We start from the raw sequence: 20524 nt of genomic DNA, 5'->3' as shown, positions 1-20524 counted from the left end.
TTTATTTTTCAGATAATGCCAAAAACATTTCTAAGTATTAGCTTGTTTGTGTCTTGAGACTGCAAACTCTAAAATCAAGTACTTAGTATTCACTATAGGAAATTTCTGTGTCCAAACTTCATAAGAAGAAGAATAAGATAAGAGAAAACAGTTGAAACAATACAACCCAAAATAAATGCATAAAAATCTGTAAAATAATTAGGCAAAATTGCAAAAATTTTCCGTTCTTAACACAATTTAATAATTTATGAATCTTTCATCTAATCTTTACACACTCAGCCTCAGACCAAAGCAGCGACAAGTTCTTCTAATCAATATTATTATATCAACAACACTGAGATCCATGAAAGCTTATCCTTCACTACAACATTTTGGCCTTGAAAATGGAATTGAATACACTAGAGAAGACTAACTGGTGATTTATTATGGTTAAAAGCAGATTATAATTTGAAGAAGGGAAACTGTTTATGCAATTTTAAATTTCTAACCACCATACTCATGAACATGATCCCTTTTGTATAAAAAGCTCCAAAATCATTTAATTAAGTGCAACACTGGATATCCGCAAATCACCTTTGTAGTGACATCAAAAGCAGACGAAGTGCCACCAGTGGCATTAATCCATTTAATGATCCATTGCTGATGCGCATCTAAGCAAGCATATGAGGTCAGAACATCAGGATCTTAAGAAAGATGGATTCTGAGGCTCAATATATAGTGAATTCCCCTAAAAGGTAAACAACATAAAAGCTGCAACTAAAAACCCAAAGCAGTAGAAAAAATATAAAATGCTACACACCAGAACCCATGATAAATTAACCTCAAAAGCAAATAGCATGTTATTGTATTTTGCATTTCGAAATATCATTTCAAGCAGTCTGTAAAAGCAATTGAATTTTCCTATGATTTGATCTTGAAAAGTGGAAAGTATTCGAGAAGTACATCCCAGTTTGGAGTTAAAACTCTTTCAGGCAATAGAAAGAAGGTGCTCCAACATTGAGTACACAATATCATAGGAATAGAATTCGTGAAAAACACTGAATTCAGGTTGTGTTTCTCTGCCAAATTTTTATGTGTCCTGGAATTCCCAACCCCCCTCCCAAAAAAAGGATTTAACTTCAACAAGGAAAAAATTTCTACCTTTATTGTAACAAAGATTGCCTCCTTCATATGCCATACTATCCCAATATTCTCTCTCCTACAGCAAATGCAGGATTTGATACTTCTATATATTCTTTCATCTATGCACCTGAGAAGCCTCTGCAAGAAACCAGAATGATCAAGGCTAGATAATAAGAATACCAGAAACACAACACTGGAGCTTGCAACGATGAGTATGAATCCAGACAATAGGTTGCAAATGGTTTGATGTACTAAAAATATAAAGTCCCCAATTCTACACATATTTTACTGACAGAAGGAAATCAAGTTATACATTCGATTTAAAACAACATCAATAACCATTAGGGATGGGAAAATGTAAAATTCATCAACCTAAACATAAATCACACAAGTCATTATTCACTTGACTCACTTATTCATCAGATATAAAAGAGTTCCACTATTTATACATCATTCCACTACTTTTCAAATACAAAAATGTAAACTACAGACTACATCACTCCACATTTTGAAGCATCGTAAAGAAAATCCCATTAATGTGAGGAAATTCACAGAAATGCACTGGATAAATTTTCAGAAATAGGCACACGTCAGAGCAGAGCGACCCATCAGGATCATCTGCCGAAGCCTTCCGTATTTGCAGGTAGTTCTGTCACACAAATAACATGCACATATCACAGGAAACGAAAGCCCTAACCATCCCACTTTTTAGTGAGACATTTAACGTGTGGGACAGGTAGTTTTGAACTCGTATAATATAAATTGGAGACTATCTGCAATCATCCTTTCATGCTCACTTCAGCTTTTGTCCGAAAAAAAAAATCTTCATCTCATCTGTGCGGCCAATCCGTTCATCAAGAAAGGCACTGGAGACCCCGCCATGACGCCTGTAGCCATCTGGAATATTTCTTTCTCAAATGAACTTCAAGGAGGGCAGCCATATTTTTGGGAATTTTTGGGAATTTATGGTACACGCAAGAACTTTAATGGCCATTTCAGATCTAAGGATTCTGGTTTCGCCGATACTCTTAGCAAAGGAATTAGAACTGAGAATGAGTGTGAAGCTTCTTATTCTTTTGGTAAAGTTTTGGGGAGACATTCAAAGAGCGTTGCAATTTTTCTTCATGGAATTAGAACTAGAATGTTAGATTTTTGTTTTAAAATAAAATAATAATATAATATAATATACTATTTAGATAAGTTTCAAGAGATTAAAATTCTATCTCCCTAATTTTGTTTTAGGATTCTTGTTTATTCTTACTTTATAGAACTCATTTTGATGTATATTAGGTGATTAGATTACCATATGTGTTTAGTCCCACATCGAGTGGAACTAATGTTTATATGATTATATATACATATTTAGCTCCTAAGTGGGGTGTATGCTCTGGTAGAGAGTTACGTGTGGATCACGCGCATGGAATGAGCTGTAACGAGTCCGACGTGGTTCCGGTAGTGGTCCGTATACCCTAGTCTAACCAAGCCATGTGGCACTATAATATTATATAAATAATATTAAGTGTATATGATGGGATTTGGGGTCCTAGATCTAGGAGTTTGAGTTTTGCAGTAGAGAGGCGACAACTGTGTTTTTGGTGAAAAAATAGAAATTCAGGTGAAAAAATAGAAATTCAAATTCTAGAGTTATAAAAAATTCCATAGTCCATATTTCCTTTGCAAGTAGACTCTGTTGGAGTGCTGCCTTCAAGTCTAGGAGTTGTTGTATCTTGGAGGTAGACTCTGTTGGAGTGCTGCCTTCAGGTCTAGGATTTGTTGTATCTTAGAGGTGAGAACGTCAAGGTCAAACCCACTCTGCACTAAAGGGGGCGTTTAAATACCTTAAAGAAAAATACGGTTCATACACCTCAACTCACCCTGTTCGAGTTTGTGCTGGTTTTCCTTTCACTTCTTCTACTACATTCGAATAAGTGATTTTAACATAAGGTATCCATTATATATTCGTTTCTCCTTGATTATGTTATTGGTCTGTCTATAATGTGCCTCTGTTCTTCTGGTTATAACATAATAAGAATGACCTAGCTTTCACAAAAACTTCGCCCAAAAATTTTCTAATTTTTAATAAAAGGTGTAAATCTATAATCTGTTGTTTCTTAATTTGTTTTTCACTTTAGTGGTGACATATATTATCTATTAAAATATGGCTCATTGTGCTCTTTTTATCTTGTCTCAGTCGTTTGGGTCTCTATAATTTGTTTGTATGATGTGTTTGATCAATTTTTAAATATATTTTAAAGTAATATCATAAGATTCCAAACACACGGACAAAAGAGAAAAGTGTGCCTTTAGAATATTAGGAGATTATTTTGATTATTTTATTATGAGACTAAACAAATTCTAATTAACTCTGTTAAGTGTGACATACCAATAATAAAAAAGTAGACCTCCAACAATATTTCATGCAAAACAGAGAGCTATTAGTGACAAATTCGAAAGAAAACAAAGACAACAACCAAGAAGATGAGACAGCTTGTTTGACATGAATGCCTTGTGTTTTTAAATCAAACAAAATAATATGTTATCGTACCATACCGTACCGAATTGCAAACCCTCATACCAGAATATACTGTACCGAATTTATACAGACAACATTATTTTAAAAAATGGTTCGATATGTTTTCTGTATAAAATCGATAAGATAAAAATGGCATGGGTCGGTATGTGGTACGGTCCTTCATGGGTCGATTTTCCGGCGATATTTGAACATTTTCGTTTCCGCCGGTCAGCAAAACCAGCGAATTTCGGTGATATTTAGCCGATATTTGCCGAAATATAATTCCTTGCCTACAAGTAAAAAATAATAAAACATTAAAAAGAACCATCATTTATAATTCATAGTGAACAGTGGTAAAGGGACGATCCGCTCCCGTATCATTTGCCTCTTTTGATTTTTTATTTTAAAGAGAAAACCCGTTCGTTTCGAATGTTTCTCAATAAAAACCAAAAACACCGAAAATCCGACTCGCATGGACCCGGTCCAACCATGTCGACAGACTCTCCCGGTCCAACCACGTCGACAGACTCCGAACGAGTTGAGTTGAGCAATCACTCTCTCCACGAATAGATAACCAGACGCAACTGTGAGACGTTTCAGTTTCAGTGCTTCGCGCCACTCAGAAGTCTTACCATGACTGCAAGTGTGTCCTTCTGTATTCTTCACCCTTGTCGCAACCTCTACCTTAAACCCTCTACTGCCATTCTCCTTCCCTCTCTCTTAAACCCTACTCTTAAACACTTTTATCAGGCCCTGAATCCTCATTTCCTGTCGATTAACCGAAATCGCGGATTCGGCATTCCTGGATTTTCCATCTGTCAAAATCCTAGGAACCTCCATTGCTCGCCTTGTTCGGCACAATCCATTAGCTTGAATTCGTATGAAAATGGTGGCGGCGGTAGGTCTGGGGCTCGGTCGTTGCCTTCCGTCGTCGAAGTGTCAGAAAAGATCGACGTCAATCCTCCCAAAGGGACCAGGGATTTTCCTCCTGAGGAGATGCGTCTACGAAGTTGGCTTTTCCATAATTTTAGAGAGGTAACTTGTTGCTTTTGCGCTACATTTGTTTAGTTTGATCGATTACCGAGGATGACTGAAATTCTCATCTGGTTGAATGTAATATGTTGGTTATCGAAGGTTTCTCGGTTGTTTGGATTTGAAGAGGTTGATTATCCGGTGCTTGAGTCGGAGTCGCTTTTCATAAGAAAAGCTGGGGAGGAGATCAGAGAGCAGGTATTTCTATTTTATATGCGTTTCTCCGTTTTTCTCAATTGTAATGGGAGATGGCAACTACAGAGTGGCCAAGAAGTAATGGACATGGTGGCGATATCCAGTTTTAGCATAAACTAATTTACCGTTTTATTTTTGAATTCTATCTTTTGTCTATGCTCGTGCCTTTCCTCTTAGCTTGCTATTGAGATAATGGAAGCACCGATGCCATTTCTTCTCAGTAAGGCCACTGTGTCTTCATACGGCTTGCTGATATTTTTGGTACCCTCTTGTTAGGGTTTCAAGGTGGGTTTAGAGCCTGCTGAAACAAAGTTCCAGATCTGAAGCCTTTGAAACTTGAATTTCAGATTTTGAAAATTTGAATCCTATGGCAAGTAGGAGGTGGATTAGGTTTTCAGTTAGGGTGAGGGAATGCTCTAGGGTTGCTGAATTTTCAGATCTGAATTATTGTCGATTGATATTCTTTCAACTAGAATCAAGTCCAATTGATAAAACTTCAATCACACTCAAATTTCTGCAAACCAAGGGAGAAGATGAAGTGCAGGTTTTTCTTAAACTTCAGAAATATGGCTGATTTGGGGAAAATAAGATTAGGACTGTGTTCTAGGCTTAAGGGCGACCAAAAGGGAAGGAAAAAGGGTTCAATTGGGGTGGAATATGGCTTTCCTATTAGGGTTACAGCTGAAAACATTGGGAAAAAGAAGGAGATGGGAGAGGCTGCTGCTACTCAGGAAGTGACCAGGATGTAGGGGAACTGTAGGGAAGGGGTATTTGAGATGGAGTAGGGAGGGTTTTCAAGGCCAAAACTTGAGAGGAAGGGGCAGGGAAGATTGCGGACAGAAGCGGGGAAAGATTAGGGCTGGGGTGGGGTCTTCTACTTGGGAATGCTGGACAGATGCTTGAAGGTTGAAGATGATGGCTGATCTGCAGTTCTGAACCTGAAGTTGAATGCTTGATTGCCTTGAAGACTTTGAAGTTATTGAAAGCTGAAGAAGAACAGAATTTCTGACTCAAGCCCTCAACTGAGAACCCATGAAGGAGACCTCTATCCTCAACAATTTTATTAATCTTCAAAACTGAAAAATAACTTAGAATGACAGGCTATTTATAGCCCAAGTAGCTGACTCTAACTTAACTTAGGACTTCGTTATCAGATAAGGATTCCTCTACAACTCAATTCGACTCTTAAGACACTTATCAAAAGGAATCAAATTACTATGCGATCTCAGCCGTTGGATCTGAGATCTCACTCACACACTTTAAGCCATTAATTAAGCACATGAGACTTAGATAACTTAAGACCTAGGCAACCAAATTACAAACAATCAGGACTTCTTTAACTACTCATTTCAACTCCTAACTGGACTCTGACTGGCTTGGCATAATTCGAAGATAACTCAAAATTAAAGTACAGGATAAAATTAAGGGCAAAAATGCCCAAAATACCCCTCCTGTAGGGTTTGGCCAGCCTGGGGGGCTTCTTGGATCCTTTTGGGGACCCCACTTAGGGTTTCAGACAGGGGAGTCCTTGTGTTCACATCACTGTTTATGAAGTTTTAGATCATTTGTCTAACCAAGGGCAAACCAGTAGTATCGAGCAGTTAAAAACCAAGAGTAACCAAGCAGCAGTGACACTCATCCCAAAGAAACTAGGGAAGATAAAATATTTTGCGGATGCAGAAAACACAAAAGTATAGTTAATTCCCAACAACAGAGGTAAAACAAACAAGGAAAGATAGACCTAGAGAGATCAGCAAGAACAGGTATCACCAATCCTGTAAGAGAACTCAGTAGAAGAAAATCCAACCAGAAAAGGCACCAAACTTGGATCAAAGGCTGCATCTGATATGCAGAACTTTCCCTTGGAAAACATAGCTTCTTCTGATGATGAGACCAGCTGCAACTTGGGCGCAACCGCACATAGTAGGTAACAAGCAGGTGTAGATCAAACTTGGAAGACTAGGAGCTTCACATAGTCACTTGTTTGATCACATTCAGACAGGTAGAAGAGCAACAAGTTGCTGCGACAGGTAGAACTAAGGATTCCTGAGATAGACTTCAAAATCAGCTGCCTAGGAAGATCGATTCTGGTTATGGAGGTCTTTAAAGCTCTGATACCATGCCAATTTAGGATGCCAGAGCCAAAGAAGATCATAGAAACAGAGATGAAGGACAGAAGAAAGCTGGAGGAGGGAGAGTTGCGTGGGATGTAGCTCTTGCCCTCATTTAGCTGCTTTATTAATTACTTAAAAGGAACTCCAGATTTAAGAGACTTCCCAAATCTTGTTACACTCAATATATTACTAGTCTTGCTAAGAATTGCTTGATACTGATGCTGCAAGAAAAGAAAGCAAACAAAAATAGAAAGCACAAAAAGGCTGTGAAGGACACACGAATCAAAATTGTGGGTCATAACCCACAGTCACCTCCAGGGTTATGTACCCTCACTTGTTAACATGCATAATGATTTAACATCACGTAAAAAAAGAGGTTGGGAGGGATTTGAGCAAAGAATTAAAATGTAGGTTTGTGGCTCAGTGTTTTCAACAAAAAATCTCTTTTAGTGAATAGGTCATTAAATGGGCTAGAAAGAGTTTTGTTGAAGAATAAAAAAATTAAGCTATTATAAAGACAACAATTGCATAAAAGGTAAATTTGTTAAATCTTAAATCTGTGACAGGTACTGTTTTCAATTAATATCTTTTGTCAATGACGTTAGTGTGAGGTTTGTACTCGTTGTTTGGGGTTTGAACTTAAAAGGCTATGCTTTGAGGCATTTTGTGCAAGCTTAAAGATCCATATGGGGTTTCTGTTTTATGTATTATGGCAGACATAGAGTGTGCCTGACAATATTTTTGCTCCACTTACTGGATTTTGTCATGTGTTTTGGCAAATAGTCATTTTCTGAATTGTGTATGCATATGCAGAGATCCTTACATATCATGTATGCTTGTTTGTGTTACTTATATACATACAACCACATAGTCCATGGTAATTTTGCATGTCCAATTCCACATGTGTTCCTTTCTTTTTTATTTCCCTCTCTCTGTCTCTCTCACACACACACACATCCATGATGATCTTGTGCTTCTTCCAATTTACCATCTTTCATATCATCATCAGTTTATTAGCTTTTGTTGGCATGTAGTTTTCTCAGGTCTCGTACGTAATTATGTTATGTGATGTTAGTAATCCCTGTATCCTTTCAGTTGTACAGCTTTGAGGACCGGGGAAATCGTCGTGTTGCTTTGAGACCTGAACTGACTCCTTCTTTGGCAAGGCTAGTGATACAGAAAGGGTACTTAAATTTCTTCCCCCTGGGTTGAAAAACCTCAGATATTTCATGTTCTGTGTTAGTCTTGTCTTTCTCATAGGTGAATGTGTTAGACCTTTCTAGTTTTTCATTCATTGGTTTATTTTTCTGATTTTTGTATCCAGGTACAGATGCCAGAATTTGATGTCCATGTTTTTTCTCTCTCCAGAAAATCTCTCTCTCTCCCACTAAAATGGTTTGCCATTGGGCAGTGTTGGCGTTATGAGCGGATGACAAGGGGACGACGTCGTGAACACTACCAATGGAATATGGATATCATTGGTGTTTCTGAAGTTACAGTATGTTAAAAATCCTTCAGATGGTGCTGCTTCATTTTTGAATGATAAGAGTGTGTAACTGTCAAAAATGGCCCTGATACCCATGGTTTGGGTTTCCTACTGTTGTCATTGGATTCTTGTGGTTTAAATTTCTTTCTTCCTTTTTAACTTTCTTCTCTGCTAAGGTGTTTTATAGAATCATATTTTACAGGTTCCAAAATGGCTGTACCCAGAACGAAAGGTTCTTGGGTTTGGTCTATAATAGGTTTTGTTTTTTGGAATAGTGAAACTTTTCTGTGTAAATTTTTCTTGTCACAAGTAGGGTTTTTTTTTTTTTTTTTTTTGGGGGGGGGGGGGGGGGGGGGGGTTGCAAAATAAGAATTTCATTACTAAGGCCCAAAGTGGAAGGAAGGGGTAAGAGGAATACATAGAGAAAAATTGGGAGACCCATACAAGCCCAAGCAAAATTTATGTGGCCTTAATTTAATGAGTGCTAATGCCAATATCTCTAATCAGAATCAACTCAAATTGAGTGTTGAGTGAAAAACTAAGGTTTCTTAAAATTTTCGGATAATATGTAGAGGGCGCTGGTAGTGTGATCTCAAATGGGCTTTTGGATATTTGGTTAGGATTCAAAATGGTTGTGGTTAGTGGGGGTGTAATGGGTTTAATTATGGAACCACTAAAGATGAAACGTGGAAGGGTTTCCTTAATTAGAATTCAGGAGTTCTTGTTATATGGGGTTGAGTTCTCGAGATGGGTGATTTTCTTTAGACGTAGAAGGGGGGTTTCTACTAATGGGATGGGGCTGTACTTGGATTGAGTCCAGCTGGGTAGCTGTAGGTGGTGTCCCTAGAGTTAGGTAGGATTTGGGTGGGTGGTTTGGAAGATATTTAAGTTCTTGGATTTTAGGGTTTTGAGAGAGGGAAAAAAAGAAAAAGAAAAAGAAAAAAAGAGGAGGAAAGAATGGTACTGGTTTTAGGGTTTATGCTGAGGGGCATGGACTGCAACTATGACTGTAGGTCAAGGTTAATGTTGGGGGGTGGGGGGTTGCTGTGGATGTATTTTGGGATCAAACTGATGGTTAGGTTTGGGAGATATGGTTGGGGAGCAGGTCTGGTTTGCATGTGCATTCTTGGATCTCAAGAAATCAAAAGAAAAAGGCTGGTTGGGGTTTTGAATCTCCTTACCTGTTGCAGTACTTTGAAGGCAGCAACTGTAGGGATGATGTACACTGAGTCATAACAGGTCTTGGACATTACTTACCAAGACCCCCAACAGTGACCTGGATATGACTCATTAAGAAGATCTGACTTGGATGTTACTCGCCAAGTGTTAGCTTGGATATGACTCACCAAGTTACCAGACCAGTCCTACGAATGAGGAAACAAAACAACAGCAGTAGCTCTTTGCAATCAAAATAAAATTCTTAATCCACACAATGAGGGTATATATTGAGGGCTAGACAGCCTTACAAAAAAGGTTTGAACTCGTTATACTAATAGGATTTGAAGTTAAAGTAAGCAAAAGAAGGCATAACTCAACCTATTAGTGTGCAGCATGAATGGACCTAATTAGTAAGTACATGCTAAAGACTGAATTGCTCTAACTTAAATTGATCCAACATAATGCCCTGAGAAATCAATTGAGCCATAGTTCAATCAAAACAAGCAACACACCAAGAATAAACTAGGAAATAACCTACTTTCATGCTTGAGCTAGATATCCCCATTATAGACCCATTAAGATTCCAAATTTGCTTTTATAAGTAAAGGACCAAATGCCTATGACCTAGGAAACCTAACCCTAGGCCTATTTTTGAGGAAACATGCCTATTTTGATGGTGTATCTATACTGAAGACAAGCTACACGTCCTAAGATCCAGGCCTAGAAGGCATAAAAAGGGAGTATTCATATTTAGTTGCATTCTTTCGACTTAGCAGCTGCTTACATTTGGCTTTCACATTAACTATTTGCTGCTGTTACTGTCAATTTTCTTTCTGGCATGCTCTTGCAAGGTGCCATTACAGTATCGTACATCTGGCCCCGGCTCACCTACCTGAAAAGCTGCATTTTGTGTCTGTTAAACTGTAACAATGATTCTCTCTTCTTTCCTTCTTTTAGGTTTTTGTTTCCTTCTACATTTCTTTTTTTGCTTTCCCTTCTATCGTTTGCAGTGAAATCATTCCAACATTGATATGCAATGGTTTCAGCACAATTTTCTGTATTATAAATTTGCAATTCTGCTTAGTTTCTTCTCCAGTCTTAACCTTTTCTTGCTTCTCTTTGTAGGCTGAAGCAGAGCTTATCTCTTCTATTGTCACCTTTTTCAAGCGACTTGGGATCACAGAATCAGATGTGGGTTTTAAAGTTTCTAGCAGAAAGGTATATATGGTTATTCCTTTTCAATTACATTGTAGACAGCTGGAGATTTTTTTATATCTTTCTACATAATTCTTCTTCTTCCTTTTTTTTTGTTCTTTCCTGGTTTCAGATTTTTCTGTTAACATAATGTCGAAGGATATGGCAGATCCTCTTTCCTTAAAGTGAAAAAGTGGGGTGATTGAAAATAGTCAACTTTGAATTAGCACAACAATTTCAATAAATAATAGTTTTCCACGCATTTGGATGCAATGAAATTATTTTGTGCGCACACATGTTCTTTCTCTTGGGTTGATATCTTTCCAAAAATGCCTGTTTCTAATTTTCTGCTGATAGCTCCTAAAATTTCCATCTCTGACTTTCTTTGTGCTATGAGCCCCACATGTTGCCTTATCAATTTGCATCAACTGTACTTCCTGCTAGACACCTTATTGATTATCCCCCCCCCCTCATTTCACTTGGTTTCAAGTGGATACTGCCTTTGGATTGATTGGACTATGGCTTTAAGATAATTTACATACATAAAAGCTCATTAAATGCTCATATACTTACTGTACATTTATTGCAAAACTGAGTGCAGAGTGCCATTCCATTGCTTACTTGTGGTTCTTCTTAGTGGTTAAATCTCAGTAATGCTCTACTTTTTCGCCTTGGTTGTAAACTTTAGCCAAAAGGCATACGAACCATCAACTTTTAGTATTTCTATTGGTATGATATTAACTCATGTTTGCCAAATCTTCGCATCATTAGCTTCATTTCTGCAAATACCATGTTCTTCTAATTAGTAGCTGCTTTATCATTGTTGATGTGTGCTTTTCCTTGCCTGCCAGAAATATCATGCACAGTAGATACAGAACTATAGAGAATTAGCTTCTCCCTTTAATAGGTTTTTCCCCCCCCCCTTCTCTCTGACAGGTTTTACAGGAAGTGCTTAGCCACTATGATATTCCGGAAAATTTGTTTGGCAAGGTTTGCATCATCATTGACAAGGTAATGTAGTCGCTATTCTTGTTCTCACATTAATCAGGCATATTTATTTAAATATCAGCCCTTCTGAACAAACTGGTGACTTAAAATCTCGCCTATCAACCCAGCTAGGTCCATTTAGAAGATTTAATCACCCCATCTCTCTAAAATTTCCTTATTCAGTACTCTACCATCCTTGCTCTTGATGCAGTAGTGTGATCCAGGTCTCGATTCTTCCTCATTTATTTTAGCGACTCTATAGATTGCATTCTCCACAGTTGGTGTTAAGTTTTTCATACAGGTCATCGAAGGTCTTTGCTCTTGCTTTCTGCACACACTTTTTGCTTCTTGAAGTAAAATTGGACTCGTACTTGATGTGCACTTGGTAAATATCAATCACTAAATAATCCTATAAAAAACGAACTTCCTTATAAACCTGTTGAACCGACACCTAGGTTGGGACATGGTTCTTTGCTGGCCATGTCAGATCAGCCTTGTAACTGCATCAAAGACCTTACTTTTCTTGATGTCAGTTATAAGTTTCCTTCCCTTATATTAACTATATATTCTACCCAAAAAAATATTAACTATATATATTGTTAAATGGAAACAGGTGGAAAAGATTCCCATGGATGAGATCAAGAAGGAGCTGAAATCTTCTGGGATATCAGATGAAGCTATTGCGGATGTTCTGCAAGTGGTGTCTATTAAGTCACTGGACAAATTGGAAGGTTTGTTGTAAAAACAACCCTAACTGATATATTGCCATACCTAAACTCTACATAGTGGTGAAGGTGACATTGCCAAAATATTCCAAGCTGCACACTATGTTTTAACATGTGAGAATTTGTGGTGAGGCCAAAATGGCATGACAAGAAGTGGTGAAAAAGCTAGCGGTGACTTTGTTTAGCGACAATTAAATTATTTTTCTTTCTATTTTATTATTATTATTATTGTTTCCCCTTAAAAGAGGCCAATTGATCATAGAATACTATGTCCAATCATTTGAGTGTAAGTGGTTGACAAACTATTCCCATGAGCATGGAAAAAGAGGGGAAAGCACTATACAGAGTTCAAGCTGTAAGAGGCATGCCGTGAGATAGAGATAAATATCAAAACACTCGAGATTTGACAATATACTTGTTCCTTGGGATATCAACAGGTGGAGGTTGGAACTAGCATCAAAGGAGACGGCTTTCCAAATCATCTCAAACAAACTGAGAATAAGAGGTCCATCTTCAGAGATTCTGTCCCATCTGAATGTGAGATATAGCAACCCTGAAGACAAGGTTTCTGGCATTATCATAGATCGTGCTACCTGAAAGAAACCCTATCCAATCAAAGCCGTTTCTTGGCAAAGGGAAGAGCCATCCTACTTCGGGGCAAATGGAGTATAAAGCTTTCTTCCGAAGGGCTAATGGGCAGGAGGAGGAAAAAGGTGGTTGCTTTTGGCTTAACCATTGCTCCTTGCACTTTCATGAGAGTCATGACTAAGGTATTCCAACCCTATATTGGGAAACTTTTAGTTGTTTGCTTTGATGACATCCTACTATATAGTCTAAATCCAGCCGATAACCTAGAGCACCTGAGGCTAGTCATTAACCCTAAGAAGGTAGAAGCTCTTTTTCAACTTGAAGAAGTGTGTATTCATGATGCCCAAGGTGATCTTCATTTGTTTTGTTATATCTTCTGGAGTGGAAGCTGATCTAGAGAAGGTCAGCTCCGTTGCAGGATGGCCTATCCCCAAAGCTTTCACTGAGGTTAGAAGCTTCAAGAGTTTGGCATCCTTTTACAGGAGGTTCATCCAAGAGCTCAGCATCATAATGGTTCTGATTATTGAGTGCGCAAAGATTACAAGTGGGAAATTCAAATGGACTCCAGCAGCCAACTAAGCCTTCAACCTTATTAAGGAAAAGATGACTGAAGCACCTAGGACAGCTGCCCTGCAACATAGATATTTAAAAAAAAAAATTAAAGTTCCTTGTTTAGTTTAATGTCCAATGGCAGAATTGTAATTCTGTCCATTTTGAGTGCATATTGCTAATTCTTTAATTCATCTTTTAGTCATAAAGTGGCTTACAATTGAGGAGTCCTAATTAATGTAGAGGCCTGATTGTGAAGGCCTAATAGTAATAGTATTTGTATTTCCTAGATAAGACAGATATTTAATTTTCGGTTAGAGATTAGAGTCCAGCTGGGAGTCCAAATCAGATTGGAACCCCAACATATCATGTTTAAATAAGTCCATCCACTCAAAGGGGAAAGCACCCAGTGATTTATTGACTAATAAAACTTCTCTATTCGAGTATTGCCCTTGTTTTTTTGCTGTTGCAAACTTGCAACTCTGGTTTTGTTCAATTTGGTCGGTGAGATTCAAGACCGGAGAAAATTCAAAGGTTCAATGGTGAGGTCAAGTCTATACTCTTGCTGTGGCTGAAAGGACAGCCTGTGACACTCATCTCCACTTAAATCCCACCATCGACAAGGCCCCATCCAGGTAATATTGGCAGTCTACCCCATCCATCTTCTCTGCCCCCCCCCCCCTCTTATTTTCTGTTTGAATCCCCTACCCCTGGTTCGATCCCTTTCCAACCAGCATCAAGAAACTTCATATCTCCATCGCTACCCATCCTTTTCCTCCATATTACAGCCATCTTAGCACCACTAGGTCCACTAAAGCTACTACCTTCAATCCCAATTAGAGCCCAAACTACCCAGCTGAAACCTAGATCCGCCCCCTTTCTTGAATTAGAAACTTTATTTCCTCCAAAATCAAGATCCGCCTCCTTTCTTGAATTAGAAACTTTATTTCCTCCAAAATCAAGATCCTTCATAACTTTATATTGTACCATCCAAACCTAATGACACATGGTGAGCAAGATCTAGATGATGGAGATTTTTATATTGGCTTGGGGATGCCAGCAAGATTCCAATTTGGATCCTGCAGATAACACTGAATTTGGGAGACAGGTGGCTGTCCAGGTGATCCAGATTTAAGGAATTTAGAAGACTCTTTGCCTTTCCAAAGGGAGCGGAAGAAGGATTCAGTGACTTTGATGGTGGATTTAGGAATCCTATAGATATCAAACCAGTAACTGTATGATGGCTGAAGGACTACTGATTAGTTAAAGAAGGAAAAAGAAAAAGTTGGATTTACACCGAGTTGAATGGACTTACGTAGTCAACCCATAAAATTGGGACACGTCTGTTGATTTGAAGTCTAAATGGAAGCAATTGATGGAGTTCAGAATCTTTTCTCTCTCTCTCTCTCTCTCTCTCTCTCTCTCTCTCTCTCTCTCTCTCTCTCTCTGCCTTTTTTTTTTTGCGAGTTCATTTTGTTGCTACAATGATATTTGATATTAATGTAAATTCTAACAACATATTGTGTTTACATGTAGAAATCCTTGGAGCTGCAGGAGATGCTGTTGCTGAATTAAAACAACTATTTTCACTTGCTGAAAAGTTTGGTTATTCTGACTGGATTCAGTTTGACGCATCTGTTGTTCGTGGCCTGGCCTATTATACTGGTATCGTGTTTGAGGTTAGCTTCTTCTTTTAGTTCTTATGCTCCAATTTAGCTAATGTTGCACGCTTTATTGATATTACTTTCAACTCAAAGCCGTTAAATATGGTCACTGGTACTGGTCATCCTTCTTTGGATGAATAAATAGTTCATTAACCAAAGGAAAGGGAAAAAAAAAAAAGAAAAAAGCAAAGACAGAAACCCCAAAAGAGGGGGAAAAAGAACAAATGCACAAACAGGCCTGTAGAGAAGAGGTGGGTTGCTGAACAGAGGGAAGACCCCAGGAGATAACTATATGCATGTTCCTGGATATTCCAGAGGAAACAGCAGAAACCTTGGCCTTGACATCAAAAGAAATGTATCCCAAATCAGACCAAGCGACAGAGATCTGGTGGCCCATTTCCTGATGTTGCGCTTCATACAGTTCTGATTGATATCAGCACAAAAAGCTGACTTTTCAATAGTGTTTCAGATAGAAAAACAAGCAAAAATCATGTCTACCTACGGTCCCACACCCATTATCAACCAAATGGAATCAGTCTTCTTCTACTGGGTTGACATTTAGCCAGGATGCCTTTCCAAATGGATGAGACCGAGTTGGTGATGCAAAATCACTTGATGGGTTGGACTGGCATGCTAGATTTGAAAGCCCAAATCTAGGAAGCGGTCCAATGATTTTTGGTCCAACAAGGGTTGGAATTAATTCGTTCAAATTTGTTTTGGGTCCCTACACACTACACAGGAATAAGTGAGAATTAGAGCCGCACTTTATTTTCGGTTTCATAGTTCAACTAGGATATGCATTATTTCTCTCTAAATACATGCTTGTTTATCTAGCACTCGACAGAATTATTTGGGATAGAAGTTGAGTGTTCTCTTTGTATGTATGTGTTAGTGAACAGGAGGATAACATACTTAAAGCAAAGTTCTATTTTATCAATATCCAACTATCATGTGGCTGTAAATAGCCCCTACATATATAGAGCAGATGCTCTTGGACAAAAACTAGAAACTTCTTTTTTGAAAATAGAATTACTTTGCTGAGTTTTTTAGTAAGATTGTCGACAACAAAAATAGACTTCCTAATTCTGAAATTAGAAACTAATTTTGATGTAGCCTCAAGTGAATGAGGGCCAGTTCTTCCAAGATCTTTAGATGATCAGTAGTGAATAAACTAGGGTTTCATGATTAGGGTTTGGGGATCTAGGACTAGGGTTTTATAATTTTAGGGTTATGGTTCTAAGGATCTAGGATTATGGTTTCACAGTTTTAGGGTTTGGGAATTTAGGGCAGTAAGGAATTAGGGTTGGGAATTTAGGGCAGCAAAGGAATTAGGGTTTAGAATAGAGTTTGGGAATTAAGTGCAGCAAAGGAATTAGGGCTCAGACTAGGGTTTGGTTGGTCCGATAGGGCTGAAATTTGGATAGAAGGCCATTAGGGTTGGGGGAGTGACAGATCTAATTAAATTGACGAAGATCTAACCTTGAATTTTGGGTCTCTAGAAAAGTCCAAAAGCTCAAAAGGTTCAAGAAAAATAAAAAGAAGGATGGTATGGGAAGAGGAATGAAGGGTAGGGTTTTCAAAACAGAAAATTAAGAGTGGAAGGGGAATGGGATATGTGCTGACTTGTTACTTACCTGTAACCAAGTCTAGATGGAGATGGGAGTGATGGAGACAGGTAAAAAACTCTGCCGATGGAGAAAGCCTTCAATTTGAAGCCCTAGACTGCTTGCTTGACACCTGGAGATCCCTTACCAATGACAGGAAGCAATAAACACTTGATCTTTGCTGCAACAAACACTTTATTAATTGTATTCTCAAATCAGTAATCTGTTCCATGCCCAGGGCTTTATTTTGTAGCCTTACATAAGAAGTCCTAGTAGAATTAGGGCTTGGAAACTGGCTTTCCTAGTTGTACTCAAAACATATTAATCCAAATTCAAATTGGACTCTTATAACTGAAGTTAAAAGAACTCCTTATCATATTCCAAACTGAATCAAACAGATCTTAAACTAGAATAAAACATAAAAAAACTAATATGCCGTTATAACTTAAGTTGGGCAGATTACATAATTAGACCAATTGTAGTAAAAATATAAACTGTTTTTGTATTTGGCCTAAACACTTAACTGATGGACCCATGACTACATAACCTGCTGAACAAAGGCCTAACACCCATATCCATCAACCCTAAGTTGATTTCAAAGGGAACTTGGCCAATTTGGTACCTACATCAAGCTTTAAGATAACATAATTAGAAACTCATAAAAGGTCTTAGGTCTTTTTAAAAGTTCTTCTGGAGCTGTGACATGGTCATGTGAACTGTACATGACCAGTGTTTGGCCTATTCTTCGTCATATTTCATTCTACAGCACCAGTATGGGTCTATAGAGAAAGCACCGTATTTCATTATTATCATATTAATTCCTTTTTTCCACTTTAAATTTTTCTAGGGATTTGATAGAGAAGGAAAGCTGCGAGCCATTTGTGGCGGTGGGAGATATGACCGATTGCTCTCCACCTTTGGTGGTGATGATATTCCAGCATGTGGTTTTGGGTTTGGAGATGCTGTCATTGTAGAAGTAAGAATGACAACTTCACGTTTCTTTTTTCAGTACCCTTTATTTAATGCTGCATGTTTTATAATGGGATTATAACTAACAATTTTGTGTTCTTTGTTTTTGGGTTGGGGAGGGGGTTCGATACAAAAATCATAAAATTACCCTATGCATGGCCAATTCTAATCCAATGTTTAGTTATTGTAAAGTCCTGTACTGCCTTGGTGGTTTACCTTATGACCTCTACAGATTTAGTGATGCAATCAGTATTAAGTTGAAGCTGAGAAATCTTTGTTTCGGTTGCTTATGTTCACATGGCAGTCTGGGAGTTCTATTTTTGCTTTTTGGCTGGCTGTCTGGTCCTTTTAACACTGTTATTGACTTGAGCGTCAGTTTTAATTTTATTCTGATACGATGAATGATACAATTGGTTATTGACAGTTGCTCAAGGATAAGGGGCTTTTACCAGATCTTAGCATCCAGTTAGAGAATATAGTGTGCTCACTGGACCAGGAGCTTCAAGGAGCTGCTGCCACAGTGGCAACCATCCTGAGACAGAAAGGCCAAAGTGTCGACCTCGTCTTGGAGAACAAACCTCTCAAATGGTATCCTCAGTTGATCCTATCCTTTTGATTTTTGAGATTCCCTTTCTAAACAATCAGGTCTCTTTTCTAGCTCGTTAGGATGGGACAAACTAAACCTGCCGGAGTTTTTCTAGAAGCTAGCTATCTTCTGTATAGCCTGGTTATGTATGTTGTCTTCCATGTCCTTTACAGGGTGTTCAAGCGTGCAGCTAGGGTAAATGCTGGCAGGCTGATATTGGTAGGAAATTCAGAGTGGCAGAAAGGAATGGTTAGTGTAAAAATCCTCTCGAGTGGTGAACAGTATGAGGTCAAACTAAATGAGTTGGAATGATGATTGGTTCACCTATGGTAACTTATCCTCCCTTTTTCTTGTCTTTTTTTTCTTCTTTTTTCCTTCTTTTTTTCTTCTTTTTTTCCTTCCTTTTCCCTAGTGCGTATTATGCATCTTACAGTTTCTGTCAAATTTTCTGAACCCAGGTATTTAATCATATTCGTTGTTCCTAGTCGGAAGTCGTTTAATTGAACAAGTTGATGCAAAGGTAATTTTTTTCTGGCCCCTGAGTCTTAATACTGGCGAAAATTGAGATTCCGTGGTTCGGATGTAATCTCTAAATTATTTTTAAAATTGGTTTTATATATTTTTTTAAATTAAAATAATACAAATAGCAATTAGAATATGGTTTCAAATTCTAAATACATCTATGAAGTATCATTTGACGACTCTTTTCCTGTAAATCAAATTTTCAACTTTGCAAATGACAAAATGTCCTCCAATGGAATGAGTATGGTTTTGTTGTCATCACCAAAGCTCCAAGCAACATTGAGATTCCTTCCTGTAGCACTATATGCTTCAACTTAGGATGCAGGTTTCGTCTAAGTTGTCCAATATATAGCTCGTCCTAAGCCTGAATAGGGTATATGTTAGCTATGTTTTTGGTAAATTCATATGAAGCTATGCATCTTTTTATTGTTTTTGGTTCAGGTTTAGGTCAAGGTGCTATCCTCTTTATTAGCTACTTTGTCTCCTCTTTTATGTTCTTTTGTTAATTTAATTTCTTAATACAAATAATATTCCATGAATGGATTTTTATTACCTTTGAATTCACCAAGAAACCTTAAGATGAAAACTGACTGTAACACCTAGATGTGCTATCTAGCACCGTGGTAGCAGTTTTCTATGTGGAGACAGTAAGATCAAAAAGATTAAAGTGATGGGATTTTTTTTAATGTTTTAGTATATTTTACTTGTAGATCCTACCTAATTTGGGTTGAGAAGACAATCCACGCTCAAAAAAATCATGGGTTTGAACTTTTATCTTACATTATCTTTCCTGCTCCCAGGGCCTATGGGCTTCTAATCGCTATAACTGGTTTGATGATGACAGGAAAAAGATTAAAAAAAAAATTTCTTATTTAAAGGCGCTTTCGTTTCCTATCAATTAGAAGCATTGTAAAATTGAATTTCTCAAATAAATGTATACGTGCGTAGAGGAGAACATGACTTCCTCCGAATTATTTCATAGAAAAGGCTCCGGAATGGTTCAGCAGCTAATATGACTACACCTTCCAGCTGAAAAGGATCATTCATGACAGAATCTCTTGTTCTTTTTCCGGAGAATTACTTTTCTTGGATTCCATGATTAGTGAGCAAAATTGAGTTCAGGGCTTCTAACCCTCAGGTTAAGGTCTTTGCTTTCCTCAAAGCTATCCCATAGCATCTAAGGAGGCACTCCACGTGAAATCTCACCTATTCATTATGTCAGCACTTAAAAGGTGGACATCATCCTTATTATATCCTCTACACACTAGGATAGAGGATCCAGACTCAGCAAAATTACCATTTGATACTAATCTCAAATAACATATAAGGGCTTGTTTGGTTACATGAGTCTAGAAATTTCAAATATCTAGAGATTTCATATCTATGGAGTCATAATTTATAAAATTAACTGTTTGCTTAACCGAATATTTTGAATGAAACCTGTGGATTCATATGTGATTTTCGTGAATTTGTAAATGTTCAGCGTTTTTATAGTAGGGATGAAATCTCTAGATTTC

General features: G+C 37.8%; 1 protein-coding gene across 1 annotated transcript; it reads left to right on the top strand.

Annotated features, from left to right (window-relative positions):
* Positions 1–4226: 4226 nt before the first annotated feature.
* Positions 4227–19093, top strand: LOC149020141 (histidine--tRNA ligase, chloroplastic/mitochondrial-like). Its single transcript, XM_089148231.1, has 12 exons — positions 4227–4669; positions 4769–4864; positions 8071–8159; positions 8344–8473; positions 10745–10837; positions 11750–11824; positions 12414–12531; positions 15199–15341; positions 17778–17906; positions 18324–18487; positions 18659–18814; positions 18944–19093. Exons 1-11 carry the CDS (start codon positions 4268–4270, stop codon positions 18795–18797), a joined length of 1578 nt encoding a protein of 525 aa, XP_089004357.1. The 5' UTR covers positions 4227–4267; the 3' UTR covers positions 18798–18814; positions 18944–19093.
* The last annotated feature ends 1431 nt before the right edge of the window (positions 19094–20524 follow it).

Source organism: Hakea prostrata, chromosome 3, assembly GCF_041222555.1.
Source record: "Hakea prostrata isolate BN-2017 chromosome 3, UWA_Hpros_2, whole genome shotgun sequence".
Taxonomy (NCBI): Eukaryota; Viridiplantae; Streptophyta; class Magnoliopsida; order Proteales; family Proteaceae; genus Hakea; species Hakea prostrata.
This window is presented reverse-complemented; position numbering and strand designations above follow the sequence as displayed.

What these genes read in the sequence shown, in the direction of transcription:
- LOC149020141 (XM_089148231.1), top strand. Translation starts at nt 4,268, where the DNA reads ATGACTGCAAGTGTGTCCTTCTGTATTCTTCACCCTTGTCGCAACCTC. An exon ending in TTAAAGTTTCTAGCAGAAAG is followed by an intron (nt 10,838 to 11,749) that starts GTATATATGGTT and finishes TCTCTCTGACAG; the next exon opens with GTTTTACAGGAAGTGCTTAG. An exon ending in GTCACTGGACAAATTGGAAG is followed by an intron (nt 12,532 to 15,198) that starts GTTTGTTGTAAA and finishes GTTTACATGTAG; the next exon opens with AAATCCTTGGAGCTGCAGGA.